Genomic DNA, 19748 nt, shown 5'->3' on the forward strand with positions numbered 1-19748 from the left:
TAAAATTGAATAGATTCAGACTTTACTCTCTGGAGTGTGGGAAAATTAGGGAGATCTTGTAGAGGTATATGGAATTATAACGGTATAGAGTGAATGCATTCAGGCTTCCTCCCTAGGTGACTACAGGACGTAGGATTAGGGTGAAAATTGAAACACTTAAGGGGGGATCTGAAGGGGAACTTCTTCACTCAGAGATGCTGTAAACGTGGAACGTACTGCCGGCTGAAATGGTAAATGAGAGTTCAATTGTAACATTGAAGTGAAGTGTGTATAAGTACATGGATGAGATGGGTATGGAGGGCTATGGTCTGGGTGCAGGTACATGGGACTAGGCAGAAGACCAGGCTGGCACAGCCTAGATGGGCCCAAGGGCCTGTTTCTATGAGGTAGAGCTCTATGAATCTATATTGAAAAAACTGATTCCACATCTCTGCATACATCCAAAATATTGCAGCCTGACAAAAAATATTACAATAATCTATGGATCAATGATTACTGGATGAATTCTAATAACTAACCTGGCTGATTTTGAGAAATCCTGCAATCAGAACCACGTTGGAATTCCCCACTTATGTACCAGCTGAATTCTTGGGTGAAAGGACAGTAATCAGCTATCTCCACTGATCCACCATAGTACTGCAATTCTTTCTCCGGTATACCATCAAGATGGTCAAAATACTACAAGAAAGCAAATATATACCTTTAGTACAAATCATGATAAGTTGCTTTCATGATGGAACAAATATATAAAGCTAGTTTGGTTATACTGAAGGTGAAATACTGCAGATGACAAAACAAAATTTAAAAACTGCAAGTATGAAAATATGGAATAGAAGACAAGAGTGTTGAAGCACCCAGCTGATTTAACAGTGTAGTAGAAAGAGAAACAGGTCAAATGCTTCAGGTCAAATAATCTTCGCGAGAACTGGAAGAGATTTTTTTTTAAAATGTCCTAAATTGCAGACAAAAGTGGAAAAAGAGGCAGAGTTTGTGTTTTAGTTAAGATTCTAGATTTACAGTAGCAAATACAGATACAATAAAGGAGTGGAAAGAATAAAGGTTAGATATGCATAAAGATAGAAATGAAAGAATGGTAAATGAGATAATCTTGCAAATCCAAGGAAATGTATAGTTGGACAAGAACATTGAGATGATGTCAAGAAGCAGTAAGTAGCAACAGAAGAATCATTACTTGTGCCATTGTCTGAAGAAATATGTGCAGTGGTTATGGTCCAAACTTGTTAAACTCACATGTTGAGTCCAAATGTTGTGAAGTGTAACAAAATGTCGTATTGCTTTTGGAGGAAAAGAGGTTTGTTCCTCAGAGGATGAGTAAAAAATACAAGTCAATATTCTGCCATAACAGCGTTTCAAATCCACCTAACCTTTGAAAGAGCACATTTTAAAATTAGGCTTCAGATTTGCTCTGAATGAGAACTGAGCTACTATCTAGGCAAGAAGAATATTATATTGTATCCCAGACACGCCTGCTGGATGGTTGAACAACTTCACTTCTGGTTTGTTCTTGTAGGCACAGTAATCAAATGGCTGGTCCAGGTAGGTTTCTAGTCAACAGTGATGTTCCCTCCCCACACCAGAATGTAGCGGGGTGCTTTGGTAATCATAATGCCTTTGAATGCGAGCAGGGAACTGTTAAGTTTATTCTTCATTGATGGCATTTGTTTGGCAGCAATATTTGCTACATATTGTGACCTCACCTAGTCCCTCAGTATCACCTCCTGAGTAAGAAAGCTCAGCAGCACCTCCACTTCCTTAAGGAGGTGGAGGCAACTGAAGCTTCTCCCTCCATTCTAACTGAATTTTATAGGAGCACCATTGAGTGTCCTGACAAGCTACATCCCCATCTGGTATGGGAGCAGCCGAGCATCAGACCGGAGTTCCCTACAAGTCTAAGAATAGCCAAGAGGATCATAGGGGTCTCCCTACCATCCATTGGGGACATTTATCAGGAGTTCTGCATACGCAGAGCCCTTAGTACTATCAAGGATCCCACCCATGCATCCAGCATCCTCTTTGACTTTCTACCATCACAGGAGACTCCGATGCATAAAGACAAGAACAGTCAGGAAGGGAAACAGTTTCTTCTCTCAGGCCATTAGGCTTCTAAACTCTCTACTGCTACTGTACTGTACCCTACAATATTTAATTTATGCACTTTGTTTATTTATGTGCAATTCATTTATAGATTTAATTCTTAATTTCCACCGTTATTTTATGTTATATGTGTGTTATGTGTATTACTGTGCTTTACACCCTGGTTTGGAGAAACATTGTTTCATTTGATGGTGTACATGTATGTGGTTAAATGACAATAAACTTGACTTGATATAATAGTGGCATGCAAAAGTTTGGGCACCCCTGGTCAAAATTTCTGTTACAGTGAATAGCTAAGCGAGTAAAAGATGACCAGTAAGAACATAAGGGTGTGATGAACAGTAAGAACATAAGGGCAGAATTAGGCCATTCGGTCCATCACAACTGGTCCAACATTCCATTAACCCTCTCAGTCCCATTCTCTTGCCCTCTCTCTGTAATATTTGATGCCCTTACCAGCCAGGAACCTATCAACCTCCACTTTAAATATACAGTGGCATGCAAAAGTTTGGGCAGCCCTGGTGAAAATTTCTGTTACTGTGAATAGCTGAGTAAAAGATGACCTAATTTCCAAAAGGCATAAAGTTAAAGATGACACATTTCTTTAATATTTTAAGCAAGAATACTTTTACATTTTCTTCTTTTACAGTTTCAAAATAACAGGAAAGGAAAAGGGCCCGAAGCAAAAGTTTGGGCACCCTGCATGGTCAGTACTTAGTAACGCTCCCTTTGGCAAGTATCACAGCTTGTAAACGCTTTCTGTAGCCAGCTAAGAGCCTTTCAATTCTAGTTTAAGGGATTTTCGCCCATTCTTCCTTGCAAAAAGCTTCTAGTTCTGAGAGATTCTTGCATGCACTGCTCTTTTGAGGTCTATCCACAGATTTTCGATGATGTTTAGGTCGGGGGACTGTGAGGACCATGGCAAAACCTTCAGCTTGCGCCTCTTGAGGTAGTCCATTGTAGATTTTGTGGTGTATTTAGGATCATTATCCTGTTGTAGAAGCCATCCTCTTTTCATCTTCAGCTTTTCTTTTTACAGACGGTGCGATGTTTGCTTCCAGAATTTGCTGGTATTTAATTGAGTTCATTCTTCCCTCTACCAGTGAAATGTTCCCCGTGCCACTGGCTGCAACACAAGCCCAAAGCATAATCAATCCACCCCTGTGCTTAACAGTTGGGGAGGGGTTCTTTTCATGAAATTCTGCACCCTTGTTTCTCCAAACATACCTTTGCTCATTGTGGCCAAAAAGTTCTATTTTAATTTCATCAGTCCACGGGACTTGTTTCCAAAATGCATCAGGCTTGTTTAGATGTTACTTTGCAAACTTCTGACACTGAATTTTGTGGTGAGGACACAGGAAGGGTTTTCTTCTGATGACTCTTCCATGAAGGTCATACTTATGCCTGTGTCGCTGCACAGTAGAACAGTGCACCACCACTCCAGAGTCTGCTAAATCTTCCTGAAGGTCTTTTGCAGTCAAACGGGGTTTTGATTTGCCTTTCTAGCAATCCTACGAGCAATTCTCTCAGAAAGTTTTCTTGGGGGGACTTCCGGTAGCGCTCATGGAGTGAAGTCGCGTTCTTGACTCGCTCCATTACCTCTGAGTTTTTCTTCTTATGATCAGCTATATTTTAATTAACCATTAAGGCCTCGACTTTTATAATAATTTGAAACAAATTGGGCTCTTTGATAATCGGATGCGTTTAAGGTCTGCTATGTCTAAGAATGGAAAAAACAGGAAGGACGGCAAACCTCCGGTTAGACCGAAAGGTACCGATTTCCCTCCGACTGAACCACCGGTGACTTTGAAAGCTATATCGGAGCTAATTCAAAGGGAAATTTCAACCTCTATTACAGAGCTGATTCGTGAGGAAATTTCAACTAGTTTCCAGAAAATTGCCGATTCAATCGAGAAGATACAAGTATCTATCACGGAACATCAGTCGGCTATATCTGATCTTCAAAAATCCACGCAACAAAGTGAGCTCAAGATGGAGAAAATCGAAGAAACAATTAATGTAATGAAGAAGAAACTCGACTTTCTGACCTTTAAAAACTCTGACTTAGAATCCAGAATGCGACGGCAGAATCTTCAAATGATTGGGGTGCGTGAAGCTGTTGAATCTGATAACCCTATGAAGTATTTTTCTGAACTTTTAAAAGATGCATTTCCTACCGTATTTCCTAACCAACCACCATTATTGGACCGTGTTCACAGAGTTCCATCATACTCGCTTAGGTCAGATAAACCTCGACATGTTATTTTACGTTTTCATTACTTTCAAGACAAGGAGAAACTGTTTCGTTTTGTCGATCTAAAGGTTATATTGATTTTCTGGATCTTAAGTTCCGATTCGTGGAGGATTTCAGTAAACCAATCCGGGATCAACGGGTTCGTTACAGATCTGTGATGTCGGAACTCTACAAGATGGATTTAAAACCAGCGCTGCTTTACCCTGCACGTCTAAGGATTCGTACGTTGGATGGAGCCCTCCGTTTTTTTGAATCTCCTTCGGATGCCCAGAGTTATCTCGATCAATTTTCACCTTCAACATCTTAATCGTAATTTTTTAACTATCTCCGTTGACCGGAGGTTGTGAATTTGTCAGTTTTAATTTTTTTTGTGTCCTATATGGGCAGAAAAGTTTATTTTTGATTATTTAATATGGTTGCTAAACTTTCCTTTCACCTGCGTCATTCCTTTCTTTTTCCCAGGGGATTCTGGGTGGTTATTCCCTCACTGTCATTTTATGTATTTCCTTTGTGGCCTTAAATTTTGTAGTTTTTTTAAATCAACTTTGTTTTGTAGGTTTTTGTAACTAGTTTATGTTAATAATCTCAATTTTTTTTTTGTTTTGTTTTGTTTACTTATAGGGTCTGGGGTTTGATGCGTTTTTTTATATTTTCTGGCTTTTACTCTGTTATATTAGGTGTTTGTTTTAATTGAGTTACCTTTTTTTTTTATTCTCTTACTGTTTTATAATTAGCTGATCTTTTTTTATATTTACACTTTTTTTAGGGAGCGTATACCAGAAGTCATGGGGGTAGTTTTAGTGCTTGCTTCTTTCGGGCTGGTCTGCGTTAGATTTAGCCTTGGGGTCATGGGGTGGGGGGTGGTGGGAGGGGCTTCACGTTTTAGTTTCTTTCTTCTTGGGCTGTGTATACTATTGAAGTATTGGTTGCGTTCTTCTACCCGGTATCTCTTATTTGTTCTGTTCCCTTTCCGGGTTCGTGGGTCGAGCCTATCGTCAATCCTCCTTGATGCGGGTTGACTTTAGGGTTTATGGAGTCTATTATTAATTTTGTCTCCTGGAATACTAATGGTCTTAATCATCCTATTAAAAGGAAAAGAGTTTTTAAAGTGTTCCGGAGACTTAAAGCACAAATTTTATTTTTACAAGAGACCCATGTGCGGAGGGGGGACAGACTACGTTTTTTTAAATTCTGGAAGGATCAACAGTTTCATTCGAACTCCAATGCTAAGATTCGAGGCGTCTCTATTTTTATAGACTCCTCAGTTACTTTTATACAACATGATATTATTTCCGATCCGAATGGTAGATTTCTATTGGTTAGTGGTCTACTATTTAATAAAAAGGTAGTTTTGGTTAATGTTTATGCTCCTAATATGGACTGTCCGGAATTTTATAAATCATTATTTAATCAGTTTCTGAATTTGAATGAGTTTTCATTGATCTGGGGCGGAGATCTTAATACCTGTTTATCTCCAGCTTTGGACCGTTCGGCTCCTCTACGGATTTTACCTAATAAATCTGCAACTTTGATTAATTCATTCCTCTCTGATTCTGGGTCGACGGACATCTGGCGTCTTTTGCATCCTCAGGAAAAAGATTTTTCTTTTTTCTCACTTGTTCACCATTCCTATTCAAGAATTGATTATTTCTTTATTGATTCTCATCTTATTTCTTCAGTGATTAAATGTGATTATGACTCTATAACCATTTCGGATCATGCTCCACTTAAGCTTTCTATTAAAATTCAGGCCAATACACAAAATAATAGACAGTGGCGTTTTAATTCGTTGTTGCTTCAGGACTTGGACTTTGTTAACTTTATGAATGAACAGATTGATCTTTTCTTTACAATTAACTATACAGAGGATATTTCTGTGAACATTCTTTGGGATACTTTTAAAGCTTATATTCGGGGTCAGATTATCTCGTATTCTGCTGCTTTGAGGAAGAAGCTGAAGCAGCAGGAGTTGGTAATCATGGACAAGATTAAGGAAATTGATAAGAAATATGCTATGGTTCCTTCTGAGGAGTTATATAAACAAAGACCTGAACTTCAAATGGAACACAGTTTATTACTTTTGTCCTCGATTATAAACCAATTAAAGAAAACAAGAAGTGAATTTTATGTACACAGTGACAAAATTGGTAAACTGTTGGCTAATCAACTGAAGTCTAATTATGCTAAATCTCAAATTAATCAGATTTATAACCAAAATGACCGACTGATACTGGACCATGCGGGGATTAATCAAACTTTCTGTGATTTTTATTCTTCTTTATATCAATCAGAGTCTCCTCGAGATTCTAAATATATGAATGATTTTTTAGATAATCTAGACTTCCCTGAGATTTCACAGGATATGTCTTCTATGTTAGATACTTCCATTACCACGGATGAGATTAAGAATGTTATTTTCTCTATGAATTTGGGGAAAGCTCCTGGCCCTGATGGGTTTACTGTAGAATTTTATAAATGTTTTGCACCTTCATTAATCCCTTGGCTCGGTAGGGTTTTTGAGGCTTCATTAAAACTTGGTAAACTTCCTGAATCTTTCAATAGAGCATCAATCTCTCTAATATTAAAGAAGGATAAAGATCCTGCTCAATGTGCATCTTATAGACCAATATCCTTATTAAATGTTGATTCTAAAGTTTTTTCTAAGTTATTAGCAAATAGATTAGAAAAAGTACTTCCTTTTATTATTTCGGAAGACCAAACGGGTTTTATTAAAGGTCGTTACTCTTTTTATAACATTCGCACACTGTTAAATATTGCTTATACCCCCTCACAAAATGTTCCTGAGTGTGTTATCTCTTTAGATGCTGAGAAAGCTTTTGATAGAATAGAATGGCCTTATTTATTTAAGGTGCTTGAAATGTTTAATTTTAGCTCGAAATTTATATCCTGGATTAAATTGTTATATCATTCTCCTGTGGCCTCGGTCCGTACTAACTCTTTAAGCTCACCTTTTTTCCCTCTGTTTCGAGGAACTCGACAAGGGTGTCCTCTTAGTCCTTTATTATTTGATATTGCCTTAGAACCTCTTGCAATTGCCATTCGAGAATCTCCAAATATTACTGGGATAACTTGGGGCTTAAAGTCCCATAAAATATCACTCTATGCTGATGACTTACTTTTATATATTTCTAATCCCCAAAAATCCATCCCTGCTGTTTTAGAGCTATTAGCACAATTTGGTCTTTTTTCAGGTTATAAATTAAATCTTAGTAAAAGTGAACTTTTCCCGATTAATAAACAATTTCCCTTATATCATAACTTTCCTTTTAAATTGATTAATAATTATTTTTCATATCTTGGGATTAAAATTACTTGTAAATACAAAGATTTATTTAAGATTAACTTTTTACCCTTAATTGATCATATTATTCAACTTTCATCTAAATGGTTTCCTTTATATTTAACTTTGATTGGTCGTATTAATGCAGTTAAGATGCTTTTTTTTGCCAAAATTTTTATATATATTTCAGGCATTACCAATTTTTGTTCCAAAATCTTTTTTTGATAAAGTTGACTCCAAAATTTCTTCATTTATTTGGCAAAATAAAAACCCGAGACTGGGTAAAATACATTTACAGAAAGCTAAGAGAGATGGAGGTTTAGCATTACCTAATTTTAGATTTTATTATTGCGCAATTAATATTCGACATATGAAATTTTGGTTACTTGACCAGGATATACTATCCATTCCTAAATGGGTAGCATTGGAATTACAATCTGTTCAGGGCTATACACTTGGCTCTATTTTAGGTTCCTCTCTTCCTTTTGATTTGAAACGCCTTAAACAGGTGTCTAACCCGATAATTAAATATACCTTACGTATTTGGTTTCAATTCAGAAAATTTTTTGATCTTAACCAATTTGGGCTAGCGATTCCTATTTTAGGTAACATATTTTTTCCCCCCTCTTTTACGGATCGTGCTTTTCAAATTTGGAAGACTAAGGGTATTCCACGGTTTTTGGATTTATTTTTAGATGTTTCCCTTATGTCTTTTGAACAATTATCTAATAAATATAATTTATCAAGAATACATTTTTTTAGATATCTACAAGTCAGAAATTTCCTAAGTACCATACTTTCTTCCTTTCCAATGCTTCCTCCTACATATATTTTAGATACTATAATTAACCTTAATCCATGTCAGAAAGGTGCATCGGCTATTATTTATAATATTATTATGAAACTTAGGAAAGCTCCATTTGATAAGATTAGGTCAGATTGGGAACAAGAATTGGGATCTATTATTTCCGTGGATGACTGGGGGCAGATTTTACAATTAGTCAATACTTCCTCTATCTGTGCTAAACATTCCCTAATTCAATTTAAAGTTGTTCATAGAGCACATATGTCCAAAGATAAATTAGCTCGCTTTTATTCTCATATTAATCCTTTTTGTGATAGATGTCCGGGGCAGATAGCTTCTTTAACTCATATGTTTTGGTCTTGTCCTACTCTGGAAACTTTTTGGAGAGACATTTTTAATATTATTTCCAAGGTATTGAATATAGATATCTCTCCCCACCCTATTACTGCTATCTTTGGACTACCTAAAATTACCAGTAATCTATCTCCTTCAGCCTGTAGAATGATTGCATTTCTTACTTTAATGGCGAAAAGATGTATTTTACAACATTGGAAAGAGCTTAATGCTCCAACTACCTTTTTTTGGTTTTCTCAGACGATATTATGCTTGAATTTGGAGAAAATTAGAAGCAATCTTTATGACTCTTCATTTAAATTTGAATAGACCTGGAGATCTTTTATTCAATATTTTCATTTAATGTAATATATACCCTTCTTGGTTTTGTTTTTACTGTTTTTAATGGAGGTCGGGATTGAGGACGTGATTTTAAGTTTTTTAACTCTGTTTGGTTTCAAGTTAGCCCATTGCTTTGCTTTGCTTTTAGTTTGTTGCACGGTGGGTTTTTTTGGGGTTTTTTTGGGGTTTTTTTTTTCCCTTTTCTCTATTGATATATATAAAAATTAGTATACTGTTATGTTACCTTGGTATGTTATGTTTAAATTACATCGTTTGTATTTTTTTTGTATTAATATCTCCTGTAATTTTATTATATTCTAACAGTGTATTAGTGCCTATATGGCTTACCTTTTTGTATACTTATTCAATAAAAAGATTTAAAAAGAAAGTTTTCTTGGTCTTCTAGACCTCAATTTGACCTCCATCGTTCCTATTAACTACCATTTCTTAATTACATTACAAACTGAAGAAACGGCTACCTGGAAACGCTTTGCTATCTTCTTCTAGCCTTCTCCAGCTTTGTGGGCATCATTTATTTTAACTTTCAGAATGCTAGGCAGCTGCTTAGAGGAGCCCATGGCTGCTGATTGTTGGGACAAGGTTTGAGGAGTCCGGGTATTTATAACGCTTTGAAATCTGCATCACCTGGCCTTTCTGAATGATTACTGTGAACAAGCCATAGCCCTAACAAGCTAATTAAGGTCTGAGACCTTGGTAAAAGTTATCTGAGAGCTCAAATCTCTTGGGGTGCCCAAACTTTTGCATGGTGCTCCTTTCCCTTTTTTTCCCCCACTCTAAAATTGTACAAAACAAAAATAATACATTAATCTTGCTTAAAATGTTGAAAAGAATGTTTCATCTTTATGATCTTTGGAGATCAGTTCATCTTCTACTCACCTAATGATTCACAGTAACAGAAATTTTGACCGGGGTGCCAAACTTTTGCATGCCACTGTAATTATAACTACAGACTGCTTTATTATCCGAGGAACTGAGAAGAAAAATAAATGCTGGCCATCTTCAGTGTACAGCCCACTTTGAACTTATCAACACAGAAATATTTAGTTTCCATTTTGGCTTTCATGACATCCCAAGGGACTTAGCAATGAATCATTTTAGAAGGCAGTTTTGTAATGTAATGCAGTAAAAAAGACAGCCAATTTTTGCAAAAATAGTTCCTATAAATATTATGTCATTATTTATTATGAAAATGGTTAGTTAATCTGTTTGTAAGGAAAACTAAATCAAATTGCCATTTTAGGGTTAGATTCTGTTCAGGTCACCAGGAATAAATTTTCTGTTCTGCTTTGAAATAGCATAAATGTCATGGGAGCATTCACATCCTCCTGAGAGAGCAAACATCAATTTAATATCTCATCCAAAAATCTGCTGCTCCAGAAATGTAGTTCGACACTGAAATATTAGTGCACTTATAATACTACTCAGCCCTGCCCCTGGAATGCATGGGAATACTAAAGTTTTTAAAGTGGGACCTCTGTCCATAACTTTCTGAGTTAAGAGTGTTACCAACTACATCAATGTTGATAAGTCATTGATGAGGCAGACGAAGGTAATGTGGACTCAGGACCTTTAGCACCATGTCTGGGAGTTCAGTTGACTGACTCAAATATCTGTTTCCGGAAGAAGATAGCACCAGCGAGTAATGCTATCAAGGCAACATCCTCCAGACGGTTCATGAAGCTGCTTCTTTTATATCTTGTTGTTCTTTCGAATGTGGTTTTACTAATGTTGGAGCCTGTGATCTACATTTTGGTGGCATGTTTTGGGCCAACTAATTGATGTGCTGCTTTGCTGTCTCCAAGAGGGTTCCACGAGGCTGCATTTATCCCTGATCTCACCGACTAAAGCACCAGGCAAGATTGAAATCATCGAGGTGATTGCAGAAGGCGAGCAGACGTTCAGCGTTGTCTACCAGCCTCTCACTCACTACTGCCAGAGGAAGGTGTCTGCGCATGACAGTCTCTCTCTCTCTCCCCCAGAGGAAGGTGCCGGCTGGAACAAGGTTTAATCCACACAATTTGTGGATTAGATTCCGCATTTCATAGCATATGTTTCTAGTTTCTGATCATTCCTTCTTTGTAGCTGTTTTGGGCGATTTTAATTTGGTGTGGTCTGTAGATAATGAACTGAGCTGAACTGAAACATGTCTGGACTCTCAATTTTGTGTTTTACCTTGTGTTTTTTGCTCTTTTTTGTTGCTGTTTGCGCAGTTTTTTTTGCATGCAAGCAGAGGTTGATGTTTTTCTTTATACAGGTTCCATAGTTTTTCTTTGTTTCGTGTCTGGCTGTGGGGAAGATGAATCTCAGGACTGTATACTGCATACATACTTTGATAATAAATGTACTTTGAATCTTTGAATTTATTTTATTTATTTATTAATTAATTGACACAGCACAGAATAGGCCCTTCTGGCCCTTTGAGGTGTGCTGCCCCAACAAACCCACAATCCCGATTAACTCTAGTCTAATCAGAAGACAATTTACAATGACCAATTAACGTACCTGCTATGTTTTTGGACTATGGGAGGAAATCGAGCACACGTACAAAACTCACACATTCCATGGTGAGGACGTACAGAGATTCCTTACAGAATGGCGCCAGAATTGAACTCTGAACTCCAGAACACCCCAACTTGTAATAGTGTCGCGCTAACTGCTACAATTAATTTTCCTTTGGATACAGTATGATTCCAGCTCGTAGAGAGCTTTCCCATGTTTTATTTTTGGTTCTTTGATTAACTAACAATTTTACACGATCATCGCCTCTATAATTCTCTTCCTTTAGTCAATATTGAACCAAAGTTGTACTGAAGTCAGGGTCAGGGTCTGAATGGTCCTTGCAGAACCAATACTGATGAGCAGTGTTTACTTGTAATACCCTTTCATCATTTTGCCAATAATTGAGTGGAGACTTGTGGCAGAGTAAATTTGTCCATATTTTGACACGAGATCAAAACATGAAAATATATGGTGCTTGTGAAGATACTTGTTTTCTAGTGATTCAAAGTGCCTAGATAGCAACGTTGCTGGCTTGTTTTTGCTTCAACATTTACAGTCAAGCTGTTTTCGGACACTTGAACCAATGATATTATACCACTTCATATTTATATTTATTGTCATTAACAGGCATATTGAGAAGAGGTCAGGAAAGAAAATGATCATACAAACTACTTGTAGCTGTGATGAATAGAAGTAGCTCAAGAGTCTAATAAGATTCACATGAAAGGACTGAAAATTTTTCTGGATGCCAACAGAAAATGATTGATTGGAAGACATTTTTTATCTACCATTACTTAAGTATACTCCACAAATATTTCTATTTGGCAAAATAAAAATTAAAAAGTGATTTTTGTAATTTACACCCAATACATACTAAGTTAAAGATACAAGCTAATTTCAGCTATGGAAGCAGGAAGAGTTATCATTATAGTAGTGCTTTTTGAAAGCTTTAAGGGATGGTAAAATGATGCAAGGCAAGAAATGATCCATAGTACCTGGTATTCTCTTGGCACAGGAACTGGGTACTTCTCTAAATTACAAACTGCCACAGCCCTTTGGTCCTGTCGGCACATCAACCGTAACGGTGATGTCCTCAGTGTGTCACAATATGGAGTTACATTCTTATTCCTGAATAATGAAATAATCATCATGGTAAAATGGTCAGTAATAAATAACTCACACATTTGTCTGGTAGCTTTCAAATCATTTCAAGTACAGGAAAAACATCCCACTACAAATAATTTTGACTGGAATTACAGCAAACTTGCTCCTTTCCTGATTGTAGTCTGAACCAAAATCTTTAATAAGGAACAAAACTGAATAGTAAAAAATCTGCAAATTTATATTGCAAGTGCTAACATATGCATAAAATGGTTTTATTAAACAGAAAAATACAAATTTAAATATGATAAACATAACATACAAGGATCCCAGAAGTTTTCAGAAATGTATTGTGCGACAGATTAGAAATCCACTTTGTTTCACTTTGTTTGCAGCTTGTAAGCATCTTATACTAATTTACCCAAAGTCTCAAAACTCCCAGCTTCTTACATCATTCCCAACCCACCCATCTTCCACCTCACCTAATTTCATCTATCACCTGCCAGCTTGTTCTCCCTCCTCTCCCCCCACTTTCTCTTACTGGCTTCACTCCTCTTCCTGTCTCCACCCGAAATGTAGACTGTTTATTCCACTGCCTGACCTGCTGAGTTCCTCTTTACTTTGGATTTCCAGCAAATGTAGAAATTCTTGTGGTTAAGTTTTAAATCTTGAATAGTTCTGCCTAAACAATGCAAGAGGTGGAATATACAGGTTATGTATTTATTTATTTATTGGGATACAGCACGGAATGTCTTCTGGTCTAATATGCCCTTCTGGCCCTTTGAGCCACACTACCCAGCAGTTCCCCCCTTTTAATCCTGGCTTAATCACGGGAAATTTACAAGGGCCAATTAACCTACCAACTGGTACGTATTTGGACTGTAGGAGGAAACCGGAGCACCAGGGGAAACCCACACAGTTATGGGGAGAACGTATAAAGTCCTTACAGACAACGGGCAGGAATTGAACCTGGGTCGCCTGTATTGTAATACGCTGTGCTCACCACTATGCTACCATATAGATAAATACTACAAAGTAGTTCACTGAAATTGTAACAAAATATAAAAAACAAATATTAACAACACTGAAGTTAAACATGGCAATATCCAAACAATGCTGACTATCATCCCAAGCACTGATCCTTCAATACGCCCTCCTCCAACTGCTGTGTATTAGAGGTACTTCAATGTGCAACAAAGTACTCACCTCTTCCGTTGTTGGTCAATCCAGAACTTGCAGCTATTCATTACAAAATCACAGCCCATGCCTTCACCCCATTCCAATTTGTCTGCCATGCTGTAATTGGCTTTGTACCAACTGGTGAATGAGAAAAAGAACAAAAGCAATTACATTATCTCCGATCTGTTGAATATTTGAAGAAACAAACCACATTTCATACCATTTAAGAATTAAGTCAATTTAAAATAGTCAAGATTAGCATGCACAGATTACAGTCCTCTTCATTCAATGTCTTTTTTGGAGTATTTGGAGCAAAGACAAAGTTAATTTGAAGATTTTAATGCAAGGCCAAAGTTCAAAGTAAACTTACTATCGAAGTACATATATGTTACCATATATAGCCCTGAGATTTGTTTTGTTGTGAGACTCCTCAATAAATCTATGGAATAATAACCATAACTGAATCAGTGAAAGACTGCACCAACAGAGCACTCAACCAGTGTGCAGATGACAACAAACTCTGCAAATTCAAAAAGAAAGAAATTATAGTCAACAAATATCCAGAACATGAGACGAGAATCCTTTAAAGTGAGTCCATTGGACGTGGGACCTTCTGAATGATGGAGCAAGTGAAGTTGAGTGAAGCTATCTGGTTCTAGAGCCTGATGATTGAGGGGTAATAACTGTTCCTGATTCTGGTGGTGTGAGTTCCAAGGCTCTTGTACCTCCTTCCTGATGGCAGCAGTGAGAAGAGAGCATGTCCTGGTTGCTGAGGGGTCCTGACAATGGATGCTACTTTCCTGCTAGTGTTTCATGCAGATGTGTTCATCGGTTGGGAGCATGGTACATATTAATACCTGCCAAGCTGACACAGACACTTGGGCACCATGAAAGCATAGCAATCAGCGCAATGCTATTACCACTCGGGGCACTGGTGGAGTTCAGAGTTCAATTCCAGTATCCTCTGTACATTCTCCCTGTTAAGAATGCATGCTAACAGCCTCTCCCATCAGCCTTTGTACTGCCACGACGAGGCACAGTCAGATTGGAGGAGCAACACTTTATATTCCGTCTGGGGAGCCTCCAACCTGATGGCACGAACACCAAATTCTTGAACTTCCAGTAATTGCCCAATTCCTCCCCTCCTTCACCATTCCCTATTCTCATTTTCATCTTTCATCTTTTTCTTTACTTGCCCATCACACCCCCCTGTGCTGCTCCTCCTCCCCTTTCTTCCATGGTCTTCTACCCTCCCCTATCAGACTTCCAGCTCCTCCAACCCTTTATCCCTTTCACCAATTGACTTCCCAGCTCTTTACTTCACCCCACTCCCCCTCTCTCCCTGCTTCACCTATCACCTTATACCTCTTCCTCCCCTCCCACCACCTTCCCATTCTTTTCCTTAGCTGCTGCCTCGCCTGCTGAGCCCCTCCAGGATATTGTGTGTGGAGTCTTTATAATGTACCATCAAATGTCCCCCAATTGAGAGCTTCAACTTGTGGAACATCTTCACATCTTTACTAGAATTATGGTCACTGGTCCCCAAGTGTACTCCCACCGACACATCAGTTACTTGCTCGTCCTCATTAACTATATTACTAATACACTTACTACTTATACTTTATAAGAATAAAATATTTATACTTTATCATACTTTTTCTAACAAACGATCACTGCAGTCAATAGCATATGACTTCCCTTTCAGAGTTGAGCTTTTGAACCACCTGTACAACTTGTAGTTTTTACAGTGTGGACTGAAGTTGCAAAGGAGCAGGATGGTTGCAACATGACAGGTACCAGCTACACTGAGGTGGCTTGGCCCAGGCACGAATGCGATGAATGAGATAATGTCTGACTATTGCTAAAATGGACCTGGGAGTGATTCGATTTGGTAGAACCGAGTCGAGGCAGATTTGAGGTGGAGCACAGGCCCAAGAGCAAGGAAAGACCTGAGATTTGATCAATTTAAGCACCAGGCTAAATTGGAAAGGTCGCCTACAGGCCTAATCAAGGCAGAGGGCCTCGGCTCGAGAGTGAGAATGACCTGAGCTTCGGACGATTTTAAGCACCAGGAAAGGTCAGGGTGTTGGGGCTGCAGCAAAAGACAGGCCAGTTCATCTCGCTGCTCCACAAGGCTTACTCATCTCTGCGCTGAACAGAGGCTGTGGCCTGCAACTAATGAGCTACCGATCATGTCTGTGAACTCACTTTTCTGAACTTCACTTCTGAATGTTATTTGCTTACTTTTATTGTTTGCACACTTTTTTTCCTCTCTGCACAATAGATGTCTGACGTTCTTTTTAAATGGGTTCTTTGGTGTTTCTTTGTTTTGTGGCTGCCTGTAAGGTTCTATACAGCATACATATTTTGATAATAAATGTACTTTGAACTCATTTCCGAAGATGTAGCCCCTCCCTAGTAGGGCCATCTACATACTGCTTCAGAAAATTTCTTTGGACACGCTTAAATCCTGCTTCATGGGCCGGCTGGTGGCACAATGACATTGGCGCCGGACCCGGGAGCGGAGGTTCCCGGGTTTGAAACCAGTCGGGTCCGCTCCCGAGTACGCTTTCCATCCGTGCCGGGTTGAGTGTCGTGATTGCAACTTGACCGTAAAATAAAGGGAAAAATACTGCGAGAATGTCTGTGTGAGGAGTGGCACACCACACAGTCTCTCTCTCAATCCGCGCCTTGTAAACAAAAAAGCCATGAAAAAGACATCATCACGGACGCAGCATGCACACGCCAAAATAAATAAATCCTGCTTCACAAAATCCCTTGACATTAGGACAGTTCAAGTCAATATTAAGAAAGTTAATGTGTTAAAGCCATCCGATTTTGAATATTTTGAGAACGTAAATTCTAGATCACGATGAGAAAATGACAGTTGCAAACCATGCTCTCTTGATATTAAAATAAATTCATTTATTTGGAGGAATGCACTCTGTAAACTCACCCAAGCAGATACAAGGCAGTTGCCTTCCATTTATCATTCACTGAGAACATCACTGTGCCACTCAAATTCCAGACAAGAGATTACAAGACAATCACCGTCTTGAATTCAGAAGTGACAAAAAAGTTGTTCAAAACTCTCAATAATTCATAAAGGTTATGAAATTGCAGATTAATACATTTCAGAATGAGTTAAATTGCATTTTATCTCCTAATTTTCAGTTAGAACCGATATGGTCAGTACTGAATATTTTTTCAAAACAAGTGCAATAAATTTTCAGCACATATGCTCAAGGCATATCCGAGACATTTTTTGCAACTGTTTTTGTTATCTCTCTAACCGAAAACCTGATGTATTACCCAATACTTGGAAACCACGTCTTTGTCAATTGCAGACAGGCAATAAAAGCTTCAAAGGACAATTAAATTCTCTAAAGTTTACACAATTTTATTTGCAATCACTAATGTTTAAAGTATTTTCAACACTGAATAGGTTATCTATAAAACAACTAAGTTAGTGTACAATATAAATATTTATTTACACATTATTTAACTTACCCAGTATCCTCTAATGCTGCCAAAGTTAATCTGGAGAATACCCTGTTCTGTGTATGAGACCCCGTCATTGCTTCATTCTGGGGAGTGAAATGGGATCCATCATAACTAAAAAGCTTATCAAATGATTTTTTAATTATTTTGATTTTTGTTCAGTGTCCACAGTGATACCAGAGCAACCACGAGGGGAGCTTCCCTAATTCAATAAATCACTCTTAATTTAAGATTGCTCATGGGATACTTATGTTATGTACCCCGTAACTGGGTTGCCAAACCAGCAGAAATGGACCACTTAGTTGGAGTCTGGTGTAACAGAAGCTAATAAAGTTTTAGTAAAGAAATAAGTAACACAGTACTCTAATCGTAAGGATATAAATGCAACAGGTTAGCAATGATAAAACACACATGTACACAGAACAAGGGTAATAGGAATCAACCAAGCTCTATCGCAGTCTAGGGGTAAAAAGATCAGTCTCAAGTGACGCAGAGTTCAGTTCAGCTTAGTACAGTTCGCAGTAATTGCTGTTGTGCCGTTGGAGAGAGAGAGAGAGAGAGATAGAGATATTCAAATCTGATTCAGCAGACCTTTGATGTTCTTCACAGTTAGCTCTCGGGCGGACCCTTTGTTATGTCTTCTGTGGTCACTAACTGTGACCCCTCCGCTCCGGATACGAACGTTCTTCTGCGGTGAACCCGGCACCCAGGCAAGGGCGGACACACACCAGGTTCCCGCCGATCGTACCCTTTCACCTTGTGCATCTATGGTCGGTTCCCGCGACCAGACCTCCAAACTTCCACCAACTTGTGGGGGCACACTGCTCTTCCAGGGTCTTGTTATCTTGTGGTGTCTGTCGTGCCTTAGGGAACCTGTTCTTTTTATCCCCCTGCTGGGGTAGTGCCTGTCCGCCAAACTTCAAACAGTTCAGGTTCAAAGCAACCGGTCTGTCAATATTCTGAAACGTGTTTCTTTCTCGTTAATCTCTCTCTTCTCTCTTATTAGCATTTTGAATGTTTCTCCATTGTCTCCCTTATCGCTCTCATCTGCATCGATCTTCTGATAACTTGGTTTGTCGTCACACTTTGAACAAGGGTTTCCATACGTATATCATAGTTAGGTCTCCAGAAGATAGTTTCTTTTCCACTATTTCTGTTCTATTGAGTTCTCAGTGTATAAGTCTCTAACTGTAAAGTTTGGAAGTGCCTGCTCTACTAATGGTTGGTCAGGTCTCGTGCCTCAAGTTAGGGTGCTGCTTACTTCCTCCCATGACTTCTAATTCTCCTAATGCCCCCTTAGGGCACATAACCACCCCTGTTGGGACTCACTGGTGTCAAAAGGATCTTTATAATTAAGCACTTCCTCATTTTTATGAAAATCAGTGGTAATTTAGCAAGTGGAATCTAAATACTACCTCATGTTATCATACATAGGGCATTCTTGCATTATTTTATAAAGCTAATCTCTTGTTAAAACCTACAGAACAGAATTAAAATCCACAGCAATAGACTTCTGATGAAAGGCCAATGAACTCTATTTTTCTCTCCACAGATGCTGCCTGACTTGCAAAGCATCTCCAGCATTTTTTTAAAAATATATTTACTTCTGATTTACAGCATCTCTATATTTCTCCTCTCTGCCAATGATGTCACAAAAATAAAGTAACCCCTATGATCCAGGACTAACTTCTGTGAAAAGGTGGGACATACTCCAAATCAAATTCCAGCCCTTTCCATTGCTTACGATCACCTTCTCGCACAGATGTAACAGAAGTGATTCTATTAACTACAAATTTCACTGATATCCAAGACTGTTTTACATTCTGGGTTTAAGCAGAGGAATGAAAGTTTAAAAGCGTGTCCCAAATTCACACTTCACAAAACTGTGCATTTTCATCAGTTACTCATGTCGAACATAATAAGCTTATGCCATTGAACTAGAAAATAAAACAATAGCATGACCAAATAATCATTATTTTAATGTGCTTGTTAAAAAACCTTTACATTCCTTTATCCTGATACCTTTATTCTCAACAAATGACAAATTATATCTGGTATTATTTCCAAAATTCAGAGCATGAAATGATGTAGAGATATGCACAGGAATGTGTACATCCAGGACTCTTGGTGTGTTGAAGGACCCCAGAATAAAAATCATTGACTGTGTAAACAACATAGTAAATCCCTGATTTCTAAAAGTAAGTACATGTTCAGCACAGCATTGTGGGCCAAAGGGCCTGCATTTTGCTGTAGGTTTTCTTTGTTTCTATGTTTCCAAATGACATTAATTCACAGGA

At 38.2% G+C, this 19748-nt stretch overlaps 1 protein-coding gene across 4 annotated transcripts in view; it reads right to left on the bottom strand.

Annotated features, from left to right (window-relative positions):
- lmln (leishmanolysin-like (metallopeptidase M8 family)) overlaps window positions 1–19748 on the bottom strand; it is a 68366-nt gene that overhangs the window by 23921 nt on the left and 24697 nt on the right. For all 4 annotated transcript variants that reach the window (XR_011886457.1, XM_072262095.1, XM_072262098.1 and 1 more), the window contains exons 11-14: window positions 17461–17537; window positions 13978–14088; window positions 12666–12798; window positions 519–678 (exon numbers count right to left, since the gene is read on the bottom strand). Coding sequence is in view for 3 of the 4 variants with exons in the window: in XM_072262095.1 (XP_072118196.1) it covers window positions 519–678; window positions 12666–12798; window positions 13978–14088; window positions 17461–17537 (481 nt within the window). In the remaining variant the exon portion in view is untranslated. The remainder of the gene's footprint in view (window positions 1–518; window positions 679–12665; window positions 12799–13977; window positions 14089–17460; window positions 17538–19748) is intronic.

This window comes from Mobula birostris, chromosome 6, assembly GCF_030028105.1.
Source record: "Mobula birostris isolate sMobBir1 chromosome 6, sMobBir1.hap1, whole genome shotgun sequence".
Lineage (NCBI taxonomy): Eukaryota > Metazoa > Chordata > Chondrichthyes > Myliobatiformes > Myliobatidae > Mobula > Mobula birostris.